The sequence below is a fragment of the Eimeria necatrix genome, genomic scaffold (assembly GCF_000499385.1).
Source record: "Eimeria necatrix Houghton genomic scaffold, Enh_scaff51, whole genome shotgun sequence".
Taxonomy (NCBI): Eukaryota; Apicomplexa; class Conoidasida; order Eucoccidiorida; family Eimeriidae; genus Eimeria; species Eimeria necatrix.
The window spans coordinates 1,133-19,537 of record NW_013651673.1 but is presented as its reverse complement, the minus strand read 5'-3'; the positions used below and the strand labels follow the sequence as shown (position 1 = coordinate 19,537).

Genomic DNA, 18,405 nt, shown 5'->3' with positions numbered 1-18,405 from the left:
ATCTTTTTTCAAAAGAACGTGCGTCTGCCGGGAATCGAACCCGGGTCACCTCGATGGCAACGAGGTATTCTACCACTAGACCACAAACGCGCGGAAGTATCCTTGAGACTGTGTTAATGCATGTGTTCCACCATTCCTTGAGTGCATTATCTAGTCGTGGTTTCATTGTTTAATGCCCTGTCATATCCCATAACTTCTTAGTACTTGTAACTTTGCAAGGGCGGCATGTAGTCGAGCCATGAAGCCTACTGGGCACACGTAATGATACACTTACACGTAACACGACCGCCCTAGCATACTCCTGTACCCCTTCGTGACTTTTTCAAGCCGTTGGTTTGTCTTTAATTACTTGCAACTATTGGGAGATTCCCTCGAATTGCCTTGCCCCTTAATCTTATCCATTCAAGCGCCGATGCGTGACTGCCTTTGATTTTTGTGGTAATAAAGCAGTATTTTCGGAAACTTGTCATATGGATGCTTAGTGGAAGTCACGGTGGAGGATTTTGAGACAGCATGAGGTGGAGGGCCGCGGGATACGCAAAGACCACATTCCTTCCCAAAATTCCTAAAAGGCGAAAGCATGTTTCCACAGCAGTTCGTTCCAATATTATGCTTAGACGACGTGCTGTTTCAGCATCTGGCATGTAGTTGACCTAATTTAGGCAAGCACAGCCAGAATGAATTCTTGATCAGGTGAGAATGGCGCTGTGTTCCCACCCGGCACAAGCTTGAACTATTTCATATAAGGATACCCAGAATTTGTTTCTTGAGTACATGCTTATGCATGACAGCTAAAGAAGTGAAGTCCCGTATGCAGTACTTCCCAACTGCTCTACACAGGCGTAGCAGTATACCGAAGCTGTATAGCGCAAGGAAACTTGCGGCACGTATGCCAATTAGTGTGACAGGGCGCAAAAAAGCTAAAATTTGTGACGTTCTGTAGCCTCAAGTGCAGAAGCAGACTTTGAGGAACGTGCATGAAAATGGTCAGGCGGCGTGTCCTTCCAGCAGCTTACTGAAGGCGCTTGTTGTAGATTTGTAGTGCCTGAGAAAATTCCGTATCAAATTTTAGCGGGCAGTAGATCTTGCTATACTTTGGGTAAGTTGTACATGCCCTTTCTGCTCTGTACATCCCTATTGGCGTTGTAAAAAGTTGATTGAGTCATGCGATAGTGCCGCAGTTCTTCCTGGTGCTCCGGTTCAGCTTTGTAGCAAACTGTACAGGCACTCTTTCGCTAGCACAAGCAAAGAAGTCGAAGTTTCCAATAGAGTACACGCCAGCTCATCAGATAAATTTGCTGCATTCTCTGGTAACTAGTTGGATGTGAAGAGAGGTTACCACAGAATACCTGCTGAGGCCCAATCACCAGCACACACAGAACCCTAGTTGCTGAGGTTGAGTTCCCCAAAGGGTTTCTTGAAGAGCTCTTATTTTTTCGAGAAGCGGTACCCTGTACTGCAGAATTGGGGCACTGGGCTAACTTCGCTACGGTTGGTTCTTACTGGTCCCTTTCTTTTTCGGAGCACTCGCGGTTCTATTCACTCTTCAGCGGTTTTTTGACCTGAAATATCGCGAAATGTTTACAGAGCGCTGCTGCTTCTGGAACAGAAGCATTTGCGCGCTGTGGCTCTGGCATTCTGCCAGTCTTACGGAATTTGTGAGCTCAAAACCCTGTATCCCGCGGAGAGATTATCAATTTATGGGCTAGCTCTACTCCCCTATAGTCAGCACTTTACAACAGCATTGCCTAGAACTAATTACATAGAGTTTGAAGAGTAAACAACGTTGTGGAAACCTCTAAGGTGCCAAAGGACAGGATCCCACAGTGCAAGCATTCAAAGGTCCTTACAGAGGTCGAAAGTGTTGGCTAGGAAGCTAGTGACCTGCGTGTAGCAATCCATGTAACAATAACGCATTACCACTGCGGGATTGCTTGGCGGTAGCGCTTTTGAAATGACGGCTGCTTGCCAGTGACGCGTAAAGTTGTAATAGAGGTACTGAGCATTTCCACCCCTAAACACCTTAATCGGGCTACAGATCATCTCCTTTATTGAAAGCGCATTGAAGTAGGCCAGATAAAGGACACTCCTTGGCTGCAGAGCGATTCATGTTTCATCACTCACATGCGCTCTATAGAACGGGACTTTGGTACTTGCATGCCAGTCACTGCGTTGCCTCGCATCATGGAAGCGACGTTTTTCGGCTGCACAAGACACGGGCCTTCCCACTCTAGCGTAACGAGTGTGACGTAGTCAGAGGGTGCCTGTGGGGCACTCCAGGAATTGGGCAACTTAGAACATATAGAGCAGAACTGGAGATATACGGCTTGGCACCGCCAAAAACACTCCGTAGTAGCTAGGGCCCTGAATGAGTGCTTGAGCACATTGGGGCCTACTGCCGTTTTCACTCCTGCCTATACGCAAAGCTAAGGCAAGATATGCCTATATTTTACGAATTCAAGGGCCTTAACAGGCGCAGCAACACGGTACGTTTGGAGTGGAATCTTCGGCTATTCTGTTTCGAAGGGGACTGTGCTCATTTTAAGAGTAAACACTATTGCATCAAGGCCTGCTAAGGTGCAGGGTACACACAAACACGCTCTGAACCACACCAGAACATTCTTCACTGCCGCTCAAACAGTGCCTCCAGTGTTCAGCATATTACGCATAGGTCACGAGGGCAGTGCCGCTACGATGTCCACTTGTAGCGCTACCTCCTGGAGGCTGCGCCACCTCCCGGTGCTCCCGCTCTTGCACAGTTTTCCTAAATTTGGTGCTAACCGTAGGATTTTCAGAGTGCTCCTTTTCCTTTCCCCTCAGTGCTATCCGTGTTTGCTATCCCGTGCTGTATAACGTGTTGCCTGCGACTGGTGCAAGACGTCTTTCAACACGGAGCCACCTACCGTGGCCTCAGTGCCATAGATTGTCAAAAGAGCAGGATGCCCTTTCATCTGTTTTCATTCCGGAAGCAGCAAATTTCATATCTGTGTGGTCCAATTGTTATCTTGAGCGACCTCTCACCCCAGCAAACCAGCACCGTCAAACTCGAAGCTGTGCGGCACGGCACGCCACTAAGCTAAATGAATCTCCGTCTCGAAGATTACTGCAGACAATGCGAGCGAAAACCGACCAAATATTCGGACTTTTCTGGGAACCCTCACATAAGTCCATGGCTCAACCAGCCGGCGCCAGCAGCCAACCCAGCAGCATTAGATTCAGTGCGGTGGGCGATGCAGATGACTGCACAGATAAAGTGTACGAACCTACGATAATTCCACGTTTTCCTTAAAAAAGGGCAACGCAGCAGGGAGCCCTATCCAGTGGTTCACGGCTACTGAGGTTATGAACATGCCGAAGACGGCTGCTATGCTGCGGGGAAAGAAGGCTGGGGCTTCTTGGGGGGCAGTATGCACGGCCGCCATTTGGATGTCTATTCGGTCAAAGTATTCGAAGTTGTGGACCTTGGCATGCCTGTGATCTTCTATTTGTGTCGTTCGGCTTGCGCTTCACACGCGTTTTGAGCTTGGAATTGGACGGCTGCCTGCGTGGTTCCGTGGGTGACATCCCAGGTGGGCTGCCCGCCAGCCGCCGTTTAACTGGGTCCCGCCGGAGTTCCGCTCGGCATTTTCATATACCTGCAGAAAATGAAGTCAGAGTGGAAGCAGCTTCTGCTTATTGCAGGTGCGCCTTACACCGGCAGCAATCCCCACGTCGCAGCCGTGTAGGCTGACGTAGCCTGAAGCGGCGACCAGATTTCTCATGTTCTTTTGCAGCTTTGCGTGGACGTACTTCCATGAAGCTGTACTATTTCCACTTGTGGTAGATTCCTTGAGCTAACATGCGTGGAAGTTTGCTTTGACTGCATGGCATGTGCTGCGGAGGGGAGCCCAGGCATAGGCAATGTGTCGGTTATGTCCCTGCCTGCTTGAGGCGTTTCTCCCGTGCAACTAAACTTTTTGACTTAACCAGTGTGGTGCTTTTGGGCTCTCTTCTAATAGAGTGCCGGACAGGCCCCTCATAAAGAAAGAGCGCCTACAGGTTGCCAATGCAGTACGTGGGCTGTAAAGGGAGTTTGGGCTCGCATGCTGTGCATTGGACGCATACTCTTGAATTTTTAGTGCGTTCACAGGCTTCATATCGCTGCACAAATGCTCAAGAGTAGTGAGCCTGTATTCACATGAGGGCGTCTCGTCTTCTCTCGAAGCGGGTGCATGCTTTGACTGCAGGAGCATGTCCCCGTATTTGTCTGCTTTCATTGTTGCTTAAGTTGCAGCAAAAGCAGTTGCTGGCACCTTGATGACATAGCATTGGGCTCTGACAGTCATGAGGATACTTAACATGGCCGTTTTTGGCAGCTGAAGCCAGCAACTGCTGTTCAAACGAAGCCGCTTGATTACCGGCACCCGTGGGGGTCTTGCTCTAAGTGGCGAATGAAGCTTATTGTTAATTTGCATTTTGGGCATTGTTTTCGCGCCACTCTGATGATAGCATTGGGCTCTGAACATACTGAGGATGCTTTTCTTCGCCGTAGAAAAGCGAGTGACTGACCCAAGTGGCGTATTCCTGTCGCGTATTTCGTGAATTTCGTCTGTTTTCTACTTTCCTGTGTCATGCATACGGTGGTTCGTCCGCTGTGAGCGGCTTCTACACTATTTTCCCTGTCATCGGAATTGCTGCGTGCAGGTGGGGCGGCGGCCACAGGCGTGGCTTTGTACTACCTTCTCAGAGATGACGGATCAGGCCGCAAGGAGAAGGAGTCTGAAGTGAGGAAGTTGAGCAGGAATGACGTAAGGCGCTTTACGACATCGAAATGCGTGTGTGCAACGGACTCCTTGTACTGCCTTCTTTCGATTCCGACCTTTGTGGGCGGTTGCTTCTCCTCCGCCTGTGCTTCACGAGCCTGCGCCCTCGTAAACTCTGGTTTTTCCATCAGTTGGACAGCAGCGTATTTTGCTGTTCTCGCGTCAGGCAACAAAGGAGCAGGTGTTGATGGTTCTGCGAGATATTTTAAGTACCCAAGAGAAGATGAAGGGATTGATGAAAAAGTTCACCCAGAAGTTTTTTGAGGAGGAATGCACGTAAGCGGAGGGTTTAGTTGGTGGGAGGGCCATCAGCTGCGTGTTACTCATGCACTCTCTGGTATTATGGTTCCCCTTGCCCTTTCATGTTTTGGCACTGCACAGATTCTCGTTTCTGTGCCGCTTGCCTTGAATTTGAGGCGCATATAAAGCCGCGTTTCTTGTTATTGTATGCAGTTTTGAGGAGGCGTGCGCCATGGTAGCGAAGCAGCACCCGGAGGATCCCCTAGGCCGTTATGGGCTGACAATGGCGACCTTTGATGGGCTTTTAGACAAGTTTCAGCAGGACCCAGAGGTGAAGGAGGCCGTACTGAGCATAATGGGCTCCGCATCAACTCCAAAGTGAGCGGTGCCAACGATTCATGCTGCTTTTGCTTACTCGATTCGCAGTGGCGTTACAGTTATCTGCATATCAGATGCTTCATGTCTCAGCATTCTAGCCATTTGCATGTGTTTCAGCCCCACGCCGGCGGCCTATCAGATATCAACGGATCATCTGATAAAGGTGCACGAGTTTATGCGGGACGAGCTTCAGAGCTTGGCAGCGGAGGCAGGGTCGTGGCCGAAGGCTGACATCAAGGTCATAACTCTGGCTGCTCAGGCTTATGTTGGCGCAAAGGTACAGAAGAAATTCGGGCTAACTGGAGAAGATATAGAGGGAGCAGTGCTTCTCAACCACAAGGACCTTTCAGCGAATGCGAATTTTACACTTGTGAATATGGCAATCCAAAAGACGATGAATGATCTGGTAGACGCAGACGCATGATCGGCCAAAAGACGAACAGAGGGCATTATACAGCGTGCCGGTTGCGCGTACCAATGCGGCGGGTATTGCGGCGGTTACGTTGACGTCGTATCCAGTGGAGTGCGATGACCTTGGATTCCTTCTACACTATTGAGTAATGCTAGGGTCGAGGGCTTGGTGAGTTGGACATTTAGGGTGCTTATTTATTAGAGTTGTTTCGCTTTAGACCCACTTTTGTCGTCCCACTGCAGCAGCTGCTGCTGTAAATGCAAAACATTGCAGAATGCAGAGGCAGCAGGTCGCGACATCAGCGAATGTTCAGACGCGAAGCGGCGCGAATAAACTGCTGCAAGAAAGGGTCTCCTTTGGCACCGTCAATTTCCGTAAGTGCTGGATTTTATATGTATTTAGGGGCATCTGCGGGCCTCTAGCTCTGTTGCTGCGCCATTTGTGGCCCGCTGCACCAGATTTGCACACGAGTTCCTCAACAGTGGGCTGTATGCACGTTGAGAGCATAAGCAAGCGTAGACATTCAACCCAGATGTGAACCATTGCCAGATGTTCCAAAGTAGGGAGGCTAGTGAGAGTTCGGTGCCGTAGAGCGTTTCTGCGGCCTACGGTAGTTCACTGCACCCTCCAAGTACCAAGCTACTGTAGTCTGTACTGCGCAACTTCACGAGCGTCTCCCGACAGAAATCTCATTGAGATCGAACGAGCTCGCACATGCTCCATATTTTAGCCTGTGTATGTTGGTGCTTGCTTGCACAAATGCGCCCATGTACGCGTACCGGACTTGGGAGCGGGCGCGTGAGGGTCCTTCATATGGCTTCGAAGTCACGAGCCCAGCTGTTCTAGGGACAGTTGGGCTTCTGTAGTGGATCGGTCTGAGAAAAGAGGATTGCCTGATTGAGCGGTTCCAGGTAACGCGCTCTCGGGGGTTTAGCAGGTCGAATGCATACAGTTTCGCAGGATGCTGCAAACTCGTGATGTCACCGTGCACACAGTTGGCCAGGCGCAGAACATACCAGTTGCGTGCGGCTCCATTGGCGATCCGTGGTAGTATCGTCTTTCCCGTTATTTCCTTGGATCAGAGCTAGCACTGGTTAGGGGTAATTCATTCTTCGGCGTCCCCAGCAAGATGAGCGTACTAACCACCCTGAAATTTGGTTTTAGAGTAGGGCATAACCACACTGCATAACATTCCTTAAGAGCCTGTCGGCTTGGGAGGCTCAACGTTGACGTACCAGCGTTTGTAGACGTGAGATTACTATTGAAACTGCGAGGAGAGGAGTGAGTAGAGGCTGCATTTCTGAGTGCACTGGAAGCTGAAGAGGGCTAGGCAGAAGGGGAATAAGAATTTATGAGGCCGTAATCGAAGTTCTTCATGGTAACTCCTCCTAGTTAAAGATGTCGAGGATAAGCCGAAGAGATTTTCTTCATCGCTGAGTGCTCAATGGAATCGCACCGTTTGTTGGATGGAAACTTTTAAGGTAAGTGTACACGTTCGGGTTATAGAATGGTGAGGTGAAATGGTACGGTTTCATGTAATGCTCCACTACAGCAGTTTATCTGCATGCGCAGTTGTGTTTGTGTATCTGAAACTTTACGGAAACTAAAGGGCGGGGGTATCCCGAACGCGTACTTCAGGTGCGGATGAACAGCACATAACAGATATCGTTTCGAAGAAGGACTGTAGACAACATAGCTGCAGACAAGTAGCCGCACACACAGATTTGGCAATTTTTACTGGATTAGTATGTGTTGGGAAGGTAGCACTGCTCACTAACATTTCTGGAACTCCAGAGGAACGTTGCTGCTACACTGCGAAGTTCGTTACTTCAGGGAAATCTTGCCCAAACAAGGTCTCCAGAGGCCCTAAATATTTACAAGCTAATCGAAGGAGCACGTTACCCCCTTTGGGATAAATGTATCAACCAAAACCACCACACCACATATCACAGCTTCACAGCCTGTGGCTGCTCCGCAAGACCGCAATACTCCCTCATATATTTATATGCCAATTCCTTGCCTTTATTTGATGCTTCACGTCCCTTTACACATTTCCCCCAGGCTTCTGTGTATTGGTATACTAGCGAACTACGACGGGCAAGCGGCCCCTACAGCGTTTGGTGGTGTGCCAAATTTGAACCCCGTTTTCCGCACAATTTATCGGGATATGTTGAATTTTATTGCCTCTTTAGGAGGAAACTGTAAAACTGAAGCGTCGTAGTTGATGATATTGCGTATCCTGTTTATGGTCATGGGGCCTTCAGACTCCCCAGCGCAAACAGGTTTCACCATTATGGCGCTTCTCTCGGTTTCCACACCTGCCTTTGTGCGTCACTTTGCTTGACCCCTGTATTCTTGAGATTATTATATGTCTTTTGGTCTGTGTAGTGCACAGACTGTGGTTCAGCTTTTATGTTGTGTTTTTTGAAGTCTTGAGAGCCGCTGCTCGTGATGTTCACTGCTAAGCTCTGACCCGCACCCCGCTCTCAACTCTTCCACTCCACATATTGTGAAAACTTTCGGATTGTTTTTAAGTCTACTACTGTGAGAGGTGGCACTGCAGTTTTCCAGGCCATATAACAAAACCTCTGTGTGTGGGGCCCCCTGGGGCCCCCAAGACGTAGTACGCGCCAGGCATGTTTTCCGTGGTCCTGGTGCAGCAGCTGCTGCGTTTGGCTTTTATGGGAGCTTGTGCTGCAACGACAGTAAGGAGTTTGAGTCAAAGCAAACGCCTACGCCTTCACTATTTGGGATTTGTAGGGATCCGTCAATACAGGACAGTCCCACTATGGCAGCCCCCACAGGTATCCTTGCTGCATGATTTCGGCAAGTGTGACACCTATTCAGGCCGCACAGCCTCAGTGGGCTCGGCTCCGGGCGCTCACTTGAGCTGTGGCAAGTTGAGCTCACTGACTTTTGTGGACTGGGGTAGGGGCCCGACTGCCCCTGCAAGCTCTGAGAGGCTGCTACAGCAGCAGGGCAGGAAGGGCAATATCAGTCTGACTTCTGGCTTGTTGTTTTGCACAACGTGGGACCCACGATCTAAGGCGCTAATATCTGCTCTTAGGTTGCTGGAGGAAGAGGCTCGACGGGCCCATACGGCCCCCCATCTTTGCGAAAATGGGCTGTTGCAGCTACCAGTGTACCCTCTAATTGGGGTACGGATAACCAATAGCCTTGTTATAGCAAGGAGCAGAAGGGCCCTCACAAAACAGCGGCGCATGGCATGCAACATGAAACAGCTACGCCACAATGAAAGGGCCTTGAGATTCATGCTACAGCAGCAACCGCCTCTGCAGCTAAAGGGGCTACCAGCACTCCAGCTGTACACCCAAAAGCAGCAAATCCAGGAGCAAGGGGGCGCTTCTGCATGTTCGGTTCCGATGCAGAAGCTACTTGAAATTCGCTCTATGGGACCTCGGACTCTACAGCGACTAGGGGAAGACGAAGGCGCCTTACTTGGAGCCTGGGGCCCGGAGGCGCCTCCGAGCAACCCATCAGCAGCAGCTGCCCTTGGGGCTTGGTTGAGGCGGCTGGGCCAGCTATACGAGGAAGAACTGAAGACAGTGGTACAGAAGCGGCTTCAGCAAGCAGACGACGAGTATCCTATCTACGCTTCTTACAGTCCGTAGGCCACAAGCTTTAAGGCAGTCACAGGACATAAGCAAGGTGGAAGTACGTGCAAAAACGCGTTCCACAGCTACCATCGAAACAGCTGACACTGGGACTTAAACGGTCGGACCAAGCAGCGATCAGGGAACAACCGTACAACGGACGACCCCAACATTTTTGAATGAAGGAAAACCGGCGGCACCCCAAGGAGCTGTTGGGCCTCTGGGGATGTTACGGGTCAAGTGGTCTATTATCTCTGCTCGCTAATCCCCATTCTTGCTAATTTCGGCTTGAGATGGACAATGCCAGAAGCTTAGTTGTGCCCACGTGTCGGCGATACAGGCAGAGGTCGCCACTGGATTTGTCCACGGCTCGTGCTGTACACCATAACTTCTAGAACAGCAAGTCCACGGGCATTGGTTCCTTGTTCATACTAGAACATAAAAACGTCATTTGTCTACTTCGTTTTGTCGTGAAAATAGAGGCCTTGTGTCCTTGGCAGTTTGGCAGCTCCCCATCTTAGGGTTGGCCAAAGTAGTTGAATAGAGCGAGGCAACTAGCAAGACGCGCATACACACAACTGCACGGGGTGCATCAGATAAATCCAGTCTCCAAAAACTGCTGCCGGGACACTGAAAACTGCATGTATACCCCGTCATCATGTGCCCAGTTGCTCGCGCCTAGCCAGGCGCTGTTTTGAGGGTCCTCGTGCTGGTAGATATGAATTTGCCAGTGCTGTAGCAACCACATCAGGAGACAGAAGCACAGGAGTGCGTTACATGTGACGTAGTGTCGCCGATTGTGTCAGGCATGCAGTTCAGGAAAAGGTAATATGCGGTCACAAAAGCTTGGAGGTCCTACCGACGGTAGGACTGTCAGCTTAGCACATACCCTTACCTACAGGCATTGTCTAGAGAACACGCGCGCACACGGGATACAACAGGTACAGCAGGCAAGCAGGCACAGGTAGCGGCCAAAAGCACTTCAGGAATAGATAAAGACGGGAGAAAGTAGGCGTGATGAAATAATGCAGCTCTCACAAGCCCTCGCCCTACCTCCGGCAGCAGTCCGCGTAGCTCCTGCCATAGTCTTTCTTTGAAGCCCCAAAATTTGGTACTGCCGCCAACAAGAAATATCTGAGAGGAAAGAAAGGGCTGAGCTTCAACAGGCGCCTTGCAGATCGCTCGGTACACCAGCTCCGCCACCCCACACTCTGAGCTGCCTCCGTCTGATGGAAACGCAGTGCACTGGCGAGCAACAAATGACTTCAATTTAGGCTTTTTCCCTTTCCCCTTTCCTTAGACACACAGAGCACTTGAGCCAGCAATAGACGAAGCGGCTATTCTTCTCATTCAGAATTTTCAAGCAGATGCGACCATGGAATACACACCTATTCGCATCTTAAAGGAACCTACACCAAGCACGCACATCCCAAGATACGTAGACACCATACCCTTTACACACTTCTAATGCTTGAAAAGTATGACGTCGGACTGCATACGTGCCCGTTTCATGTATTATGCACAAGAAGAGTATGTATACGCACATAGCAAGAAATGAAATTTCACAGAAACGCATAAGCAGCCTTGTCCTCTGAGGGGAAAGGCAAAGTAGTAAGGAGTAGCGAGGAGCACTCAAATGCGGACGTTCCTGGCTTGCCTTGTGGCCTAAACAAAATTTCCGGCACCACCAATCTCTCTGTCGAGAGCTTCACTGTGGGCCTTGTCGGAATGCCAGGGGGGCCCCAGGTGTCATCCGTGGTCCCCTGGACTACCCCAGGAGGTTCCGGAGCTGCCGCCGTCGGAACGGGCGGCGTATCTGAGGCCGTATCGCGATTGCTGCTGGTGCTGCTGCTGCTTTGGTGTATTTGGGTTTGGCTCGACCCCTCCAGAGAAGACAATTCTGGAATAGGGGCAGGGGAATGAGTGTGATAATACGTAGACAACTGAGCCTTCTGCAAAGCAGCAACACCACAGAAGCCGGAAACCCCTTGGAGAATTCTTCGGCTATGCGTGGGGGCAAATTCCTGCTCCAACCAGCCTGGAGTGCACTTCAGACATTTGTCTGCAGCACTGATCGCCCATTATCCAAGGAACGTCGGGCAGCTAAAACAGCTTTGCCGTAAGAATAGCGTTGCCCTACTGATGAATTAGAGAAACTACCAAACGAGTATCTACTTTGCACTTCTCTTCATGCTCATCAATACTAAACGCTCTAGATGCATCTCAAAGCTCACTGTAAGGGAATAATCCGGAGTCTCTCTCTCCACGAATAGAGGCCCGCCCAAGCGTGCCGTGCTTCTGCCTCCTGGTAGACTACTCAGCTGTTTCAGGACCTGCATGAGATCCCCCGCGAAGAAGCACGTTTCCTCTTTTAGCTGCACCGACAGAAACGCAAAGAAGTGGTTCACGCCGTGCTCTTGTGCGTTGCAACCTCCTCATTTTTCTTGTCGGGTAAGTCTACATCCTCCCCTACTTTGCTTACTTTCTGAGCGAAGAGCTCGTTCTTCTCGAGACTGAGACCTCGCGTTAACAGCAGGTTCTTGAGGTATGCATTAGCGTGTGCTCCTCCGATTTCAGAGCGAAGGGCTGATGCTTCCAAAGCGGAATAATTCACAAATGGGACAGCATGGGACAAGCTAAACCCTACGTCTACAGTCAGTCCAAAGGGGTTTCGTCCAGGGCTCACCTGGCCCACGGAACTCAGGTCTGTTGCTGCTGCTCCTGCTGCAAGGCGCGGCGAGAAACACGGATCCGACGAAGTTGTTGTGCCAGTCCCACCGCCCTTGGTTTTAGTAACAGGTGCTCCGCGTGCGCCTGGATTACCGACAGAACTCCCATCAGGTCCGCTGTAGCACGTAACCCCCATGCGTTTAGCCCTGGGAGGAGCGCAGATGTCTTGGGCACCCCAGCCCATGCCCCAAAACGCATAAGGGATTACGGCCTGAGCTGCTACTATGGCTAAGCGCTCAACACCCAGATCTTCAAAAAGGATTTCGCTCACATGGTGCCTTAGGGGAGCTGGAGTGAGGAGAGGCTCTGTGAGGGCGACACCGTTGAGCTCCTTAGGGTCTGCTCCCAAATACTTGCGGCTAAAGCTCACGTCTATCAGGTCTCGTAGCATCTCCAAATTCGCCCAAAGACCACCTTGGCTAGGGCGGGAGCAGATGTACTCCTGGAGGCAGTAACACTCCTCCGCCAGATACAGCTGGGGGCGCCGGCGTACAGCTCCGGCGCATGTGGGGAGCACATACCGAGCCCTGCCTTCCCCAGCCCAGCCAGCCTTAATCGAGCCAGTGCCTAGGTCCAGCACTGCCCTTTTGCTGTTCTGCATCTTCCATTTCTGACGGAACAGCCGAACTGTAAGGACTCACAAGTCGGGGAAGAGAATTGCTTATTGCTTCATGAAAAAGACTTTTCACAGTATCAAGAGAATGATGCAAACTGCCGCTTTACACGTCATTCAATCAACGTGGTGGGAAACCTTAATGGGCGACTCCCAGCTTTGCGCCAATTGCACGACGGTACTGGGAAGCTGCGCTGCTCCCAACGCCAGCATCGAATACTGTACCAACAAGCACCCTACAAAAGACATGAAAATCAAGCCATGAATCCCGCTTGGAAGAACCCATGAGTGCTTGTATGCGGGAGTACGCTAACCAGCCACGGTACCGTCTTCTTTGCTTGAGGTGCGAGTTCTGATTAGCTAGTGAATCATTGGAACACGCTCAAAAAGTAAAACAGCTGCGATGTATGGAGGTGGTGCTGTCAACATATTGTGAACACAACGTTTCCCCACTAGACATTCGTTGCTGGAAAGGAGTCTGAAGCAGTCCCAACCACTGTTCTGTCTTTCCCGCCGCCCGTTTTTTTTACATGGCACAGTTACAAAAGACTGATACGTTAGTTTTGCGTACCTGGCATGTACAAACATTGCTTACTGTCGTTGGTGTTTTTATTGCCGGGCGCTGCACTTCAGAACCCCACCCCGAGGAAAGTGTCAGCGCCTCAATTCATACCTTCAGGGAAAATTTTTCGCACTTCGAGCATATTGTGGGGGGCTTTAAAATACCCTGACATATTTTGGGTTTATATTTTAAGGATAGATTGGCTCTCAAGCGGAACGCTCTCGTGTCATCTGTGTCGTACACCTACTCTTTAAGCTCGCCACAACTGCCTAGGACACTCATCCAGAAACAAATAATCATGCTGCGCTACAAAAACACTGTATCTCTCTTTCAGAGTGTAAATAATGCAGAGTGTTCCTCGGTGCTAGTGTCAGCTGCATGTCACTGGCCCAAGAGCTGATTGCTGAGTGCCGCACTATCAGTGTTTGAACCGGAACAGGAGCTTGAATGGATCAAAATGAATAGCTAATCTTAATTTCCGAATTGGTGAGATCCATTACAAAGACCTTCGCGCGTGTCATGGCCTAGTCGCTAGGAGTAGGCTACATGGCCAAACGTGCTCGTGGTATGCTAACTACGAGGGTACTGACCCAAAGCCGCAAACTCCTGCTACAGGCTTTCTACGGACCACTAGAGTGAATATGGGGTTAAGATGACAATCAAACACAATAAAGGGCCAGGGGTAGTCTTCGGTATAGGCAAGAGGCAGTGCCACGAGGAGCCAATATTGCAACAGTGTTCGCGCCTCAAGATCGCCTCAAGATCTTCAATATGGGGCTGGTTAATGAAATCGTATCACTCACGGAAAACTGCAAAGGTCCTAGCTCATGGAACAGTAGCCCATATGCAGACGCAAGACGCTGGAGGCTTTCCCCGTAGACTGCGGTCAGCTCGCATGTATGTGTAGATATTAGTCTCTATTTAGTGCTTGCCCGGAATAGTGCAAGAACCTGCTTGAAAGTGTTGCTTGCATTCACAATAAGGGTAGCACAGAAAAAACTGAAACTTTTTGTAAGATCGTCTCACTAAGAGCGTCGACCCGGAAGCCACTGGAGCTTCTTGTAAGAGCGTCACACTAAAACATCAACCCCCATGCTGCTATACCTTCCCCTGAAAATCTCTAATGCACTCCATAGCGAGATGCAAGAAACAGGTTTCATTTTGTTCATTGAAACTGCTACTTACATCAAATATTATGGTGTGAAGCCCACTTTCGCGGTCTTCTAGCATGAGCATCACAACTGGTTAGAGGAATGGGAGTCGAGGGAATCAGCACGGGCAGCATGTTGCAGCAGTCAATTTTCCCGCGAAACTATCTGAGTAATTGTGGATAGACTCCGCCCCCTGGTTCACATATATTTGAAAGTGATACGCTTTGCATCAGAAGAGAGTGGAACCCCCTTGGGATAGTAAACCATGCCAATATTAGATGAAGATACTAAGCAAAGGAAATGCCTGCATACTTGGATCTAACATACCATTCAAAATATTTAATTGAAATTAGAGAATTTGAAAGGATATATATGCTGCTGCGGAGCAACAAGCAGCCTCAGCGAGAGCAGAGAAGTTTCGTTTGGTCCTAGATTGCTCGTTCAACGCATGTACCAGGCCTTTTATCAAGTGTGTGCACGCTTGCCAAGCTCCAGTACTGAACGACCCTGTGCAGCGAGCCATTGAGGCTGAAGTCCTGGAGGCCTAATTGGTCCTCGTTCAACGCATGCACTGAAACTTTCACCAAGTTTGTTTAGAAGTATGCTGGTGCCGAAAGCAGAAAGAAGAAACGAGTTCAATACCTTGTAGTGTACCGACTAAAAATACGCACTTTTTTAGAGCCGAGCTGTGATAAAAGAGCCCGAATTGTCCCCATATGATGTTGTCTGCATCCGTTCGGATTAGGTATGGCGTTTGTTGGAATGATGCACGCTACTTCACCCACCATATGTGTGTATAAATGACCAGATGCTCCCATGTCTGGAGTGCAAAAGGGTTGAACGCCATGGACTGCACTTGACGGCGACAAGCACTATATCAGGCGCAGCAGTTGCTTATTACTAGCCAGTGGCAATTACTAGCCACTGGCTAGTAATTGCAAGCCCTGTCACTGAGAATGACATCGCTGTTGCTGTAGTGCGCAGCAACTACAGTAGGGCTTGCTGGGGACCGTAAGAAGATAGCTAGCTGGCGACCTACAAGAGGACAACACGCTGAACGAGGACAGGACCTTCTTACTAGTATCGAAGTGAGGCAGTTTATCAACAAATTAGCATGTATACACTACACATGTCTGTGAAACGTCGAAGGTAGATGGCTTTTTCATAGGCGCCCTATTCTTGGGCCAGGTAGCAGCGTAGCCGAGGCGGTAGGCGCTGTGCACTACAGTTGCAACCCATTGAGCTTGAAAACCTAGATTCACGTGTCGTCGCACCAATGCAAATAAAGGAGGATACGAATTGCCAGCTGCAGAAATTTCCGACTCCGTCGGGCGGCAGGAAAGAAGCCAGGCAATCTTCTTTGGTGCTAGCAGAATAGGAGACGCGTAGAAAGGTGAATAGCTTTGAGCCGACTTAGTGCTGGAGAGGTCTCTTCGCGCCTCACTGAAGGGTAGAAACGAAATTGGCATTAGAGCGAAGCAAGATAATCTCAACGAGCGAGGCGAAGAATTGTCAATGCCTGCACCGGTGCCGGTGTAGTACACCGCCTTCTCTGCAGCGACTACGCTGCTGCCTGGCCCAGAACTTGGGCGAAATCCTCTCTACTGTAGCCGCATCAGTCGCGTAACGTCTGCCAATTTGTTAGAACGACCGCTCTGGTTCAAGTTATCAAAATCATATTTCATAAAAGTCACTCCTCATGGTTCTTGCTTTCTTGGCCTGGTGAGGATATGACCCGCACCGGTGCCGGCGCTGTCGGCAACCCCAATCTTAGGTTATTCGCAGGCATTTCTAGTTTGCACATGTTATTTTGGCAGTAAGGTGCCTTTCTATTTCACTGGTGAGAAGTTACAACGCCCAATCAGCGTCTCAACCTCTTAACCGCCTGTACGTCATCAGTTAGCTATCCTCTATAGGTCATCAGCAAGCCCTATTGTAGTGCCTGCGCACTACAGCCGGCGCTATTGCCAGCCCCAATATTCAGGTATCCACAGACACGTCTAGTGTATACATGCTAATTTGCTAATAAACTGCCTTACTTCGATACTAGGAAGAAGGTCCTGTCCTCGTTCAGGATGTTGACCTCCTGTAGGTCACCAGCTAGCTATCTTCTTACGGTCCCCAGCAAGCGCTATTGTAGTGCCTGTGCACTACAACTTCCCCCCTTGCCGGACTGAACAGGCCTAACCACAACACATTATTTCTGCTTTTTCAGTCTCTGTGCTCTTCTGAAGCTGATACCGTGAGCGCATGCAGTGCGCAGCCCTACCTCCCACCCCTTCGCTCAAGGTTACCAGCCCTGCAGGCGGCGGAAGGTGACGGACCCAGGAGGAGCATTTTCGTTTCGAGCCTGAAGATGTCTTCGCTGTCGGCGGCGCCAAGCGCGAAGCAAAGCGGGGCAGCGTGTAAGGTGGTGAGCGGACTCCCATGTGGCTCCCGCGCCACTTGACGAGGTACTAGGCATCGTCTCGCGAGCCACTTTGGTCCATAATATAGTCTAACTCGTATTCCTCTGTTGGATTGCCACAGCATGGCACAGCCAGTGCTGCAATCCAAAAGAGGCGTCCACCAATGTCGTGAAATATTCCCTCCAACAGTTACTACTTCTTCTGAATAGTACTCATGGAGGTGAGAGCGCTAGGACGAAATATTCGGTAAAAGGCATGGCAAGACTTACGTGACATTAAGGTAGCTGCAACGCTCCAAGACCGAATTTGCGTCATTAGCTCGGATTTGCCGTTGCCAGGGAACGGCGCCCAACACCGCAGCTCACCAGCTTCATTGCAGCGCGATCAAGTCCGGATTTTTAGAGAGGCGGCGAGAAATCACTCTCGAAAGAAAATGTTTTATTTATTCCTCATTTGTTTGTTGAGACGCGCAAAAATTTCCAAGATAGGCGCCAGCTCCACCCAGCACACGGTTGCCGGCGTGGCTCCCAGGAGAGCCAGAATTTTAAAAACCGGGGTTGGCGAGCTCCTCCGAAACAACCGGAAGTTTCTTAATGTAGACTTTCTTCAAAACCAGAAGGGCTACCCACAGGGACAATGGTACGACGGGAGAGATCCGAGGGTGTGCTGGCAGGGTGCGACGTGAGTTGAACTCGCGCTCGCGGCGATGGCCTGGCAACGTTGCACTTTATGAATGTGCACTGCATTAGCTTTGAAGCAAGCTTTAAAGGTAAACGAAAGAAGACATGAAACTATCTTATCCAGGAGGACTTCATGGGAGTGTCGTCGCCGCAGCGTCAGCCGGTGCCGTTCTACGGTTCTGCCTCATTATTCTCTGTACCCGCTCAGCGACACTTCACCAATGACTAGACATTTTTTGGGACTGAAGCTTTTACTTAGCTAAGCACATAGTTCAATCCCCTACTACGGTGAATACTCCTCCGCTGGCAAGCCAAAATACCAATGCTGTACCTCCTTCTTAACTTGGAAGGGCAATGACTCACATTAGTATACAATTTGCTCTGTAAAACAGAATGGTCGGCCAGTACAAGCCTGCGGAGTCAGACGAAATGTTGATTCCCGTTGAGTGGCAGGAATCCTGAGCACATTGTGAATTTCCTGCGAAATGGCTTTAGTTACTGGATACTTGCCTCACGCAATAAATTCACCGGTTGTCTCCTCATGCGGTACAAAGAATGAAGTGAATGCAGTTTTCGTACAGCTATAAGGATGCATATCGTGAGGCATGGCTGGGATTTAGCACAGAAAATAGGTCATTTCAAAAGATGACTTTCATAAAAATTTGCTTCATAAAAAGGACGTAAAACAGAATCATTTACTGAGTTACGCTCAGCCGTGCACCGTAGATATACACGGTAAATCTCAGCAACAAATGTGAGCAACGCTGGAGGTGGAGCACTGGACAAACATACAGGGGAATCACAAGAACCAAAAA

The 18,405-nt window shown here is 49.9% G+C and overlaps 3 protein-coding genes across 3 annotated transcripts; 2 read left to right on the top strand and 1 right to left on the bottom strand.

Annotated features, from left to right (window-relative positions):
- Nucleotides 1-3,644: 3,644 nt before the first annotated feature.
- ENH_00060370 (hypothetical protein, conserved) lies at nucleotides 3,645-5,844 on the top strand (the record flags this gene model as incomplete). The annotated part of the gene is made up of 6 exons (XM_013577088.1): nucleotides 3,645-3,681; nucleotides 4,130-4,207; nucleotides 4,684-4,787; nucleotides 4,969-5,078; nucleotides 5,256-5,420; nucleotides 5,538-5,844. 6 exons carry the CDS (start codon nucleotides 3,645-3,647, stop codon nucleotides 5,842-5,844), a joined length of 801 nt encoding a protein of 266 aa, XP_013432542.1.
- A 2,624-nt stretch (nucleotides 5,845-8,468) lies between these two features.
- Nucleotides 8,469-9,464, top strand: ENH_00060360 (hypothetical protein, conserved; the record flags this gene model as incomplete). The annotated part of the gene is made up of 1 exon (XM_013577087.1): nucleotides 8,469-9,464. One exon carries the CDS (start codon nucleotides 8,469-8,471, stop codon nucleotides 9,462-9,464), a length of 996 nt encoding a protein of 331 aa, XP_013432541.1.
- Nucleotides 9,465-11,008: 1,544 nt separating this feature from the next.
- ENH_00060350 (actin-like family protein ARP6, putative) lies at nucleotides 11,009-12,777 on the bottom strand (the record flags this gene model as incomplete). Its single annotated transcript, XM_013577086.1, has 3 exons — nucleotides 11,009-11,398; nucleotides 11,681-11,821; nucleotides 11,929-12,777. The coding sequence occupies 3 exons, from the start codon at nucleotides 12,775-12,777 to the stop codon at nucleotides 11,009-11,011; spliced, it is 1,380 nt and encodes a 459-aa protein (XP_013432540.1).
- Between the last annotated feature and the right edge of the window lie 5,628 nt (nucleotides 12,778-18,405).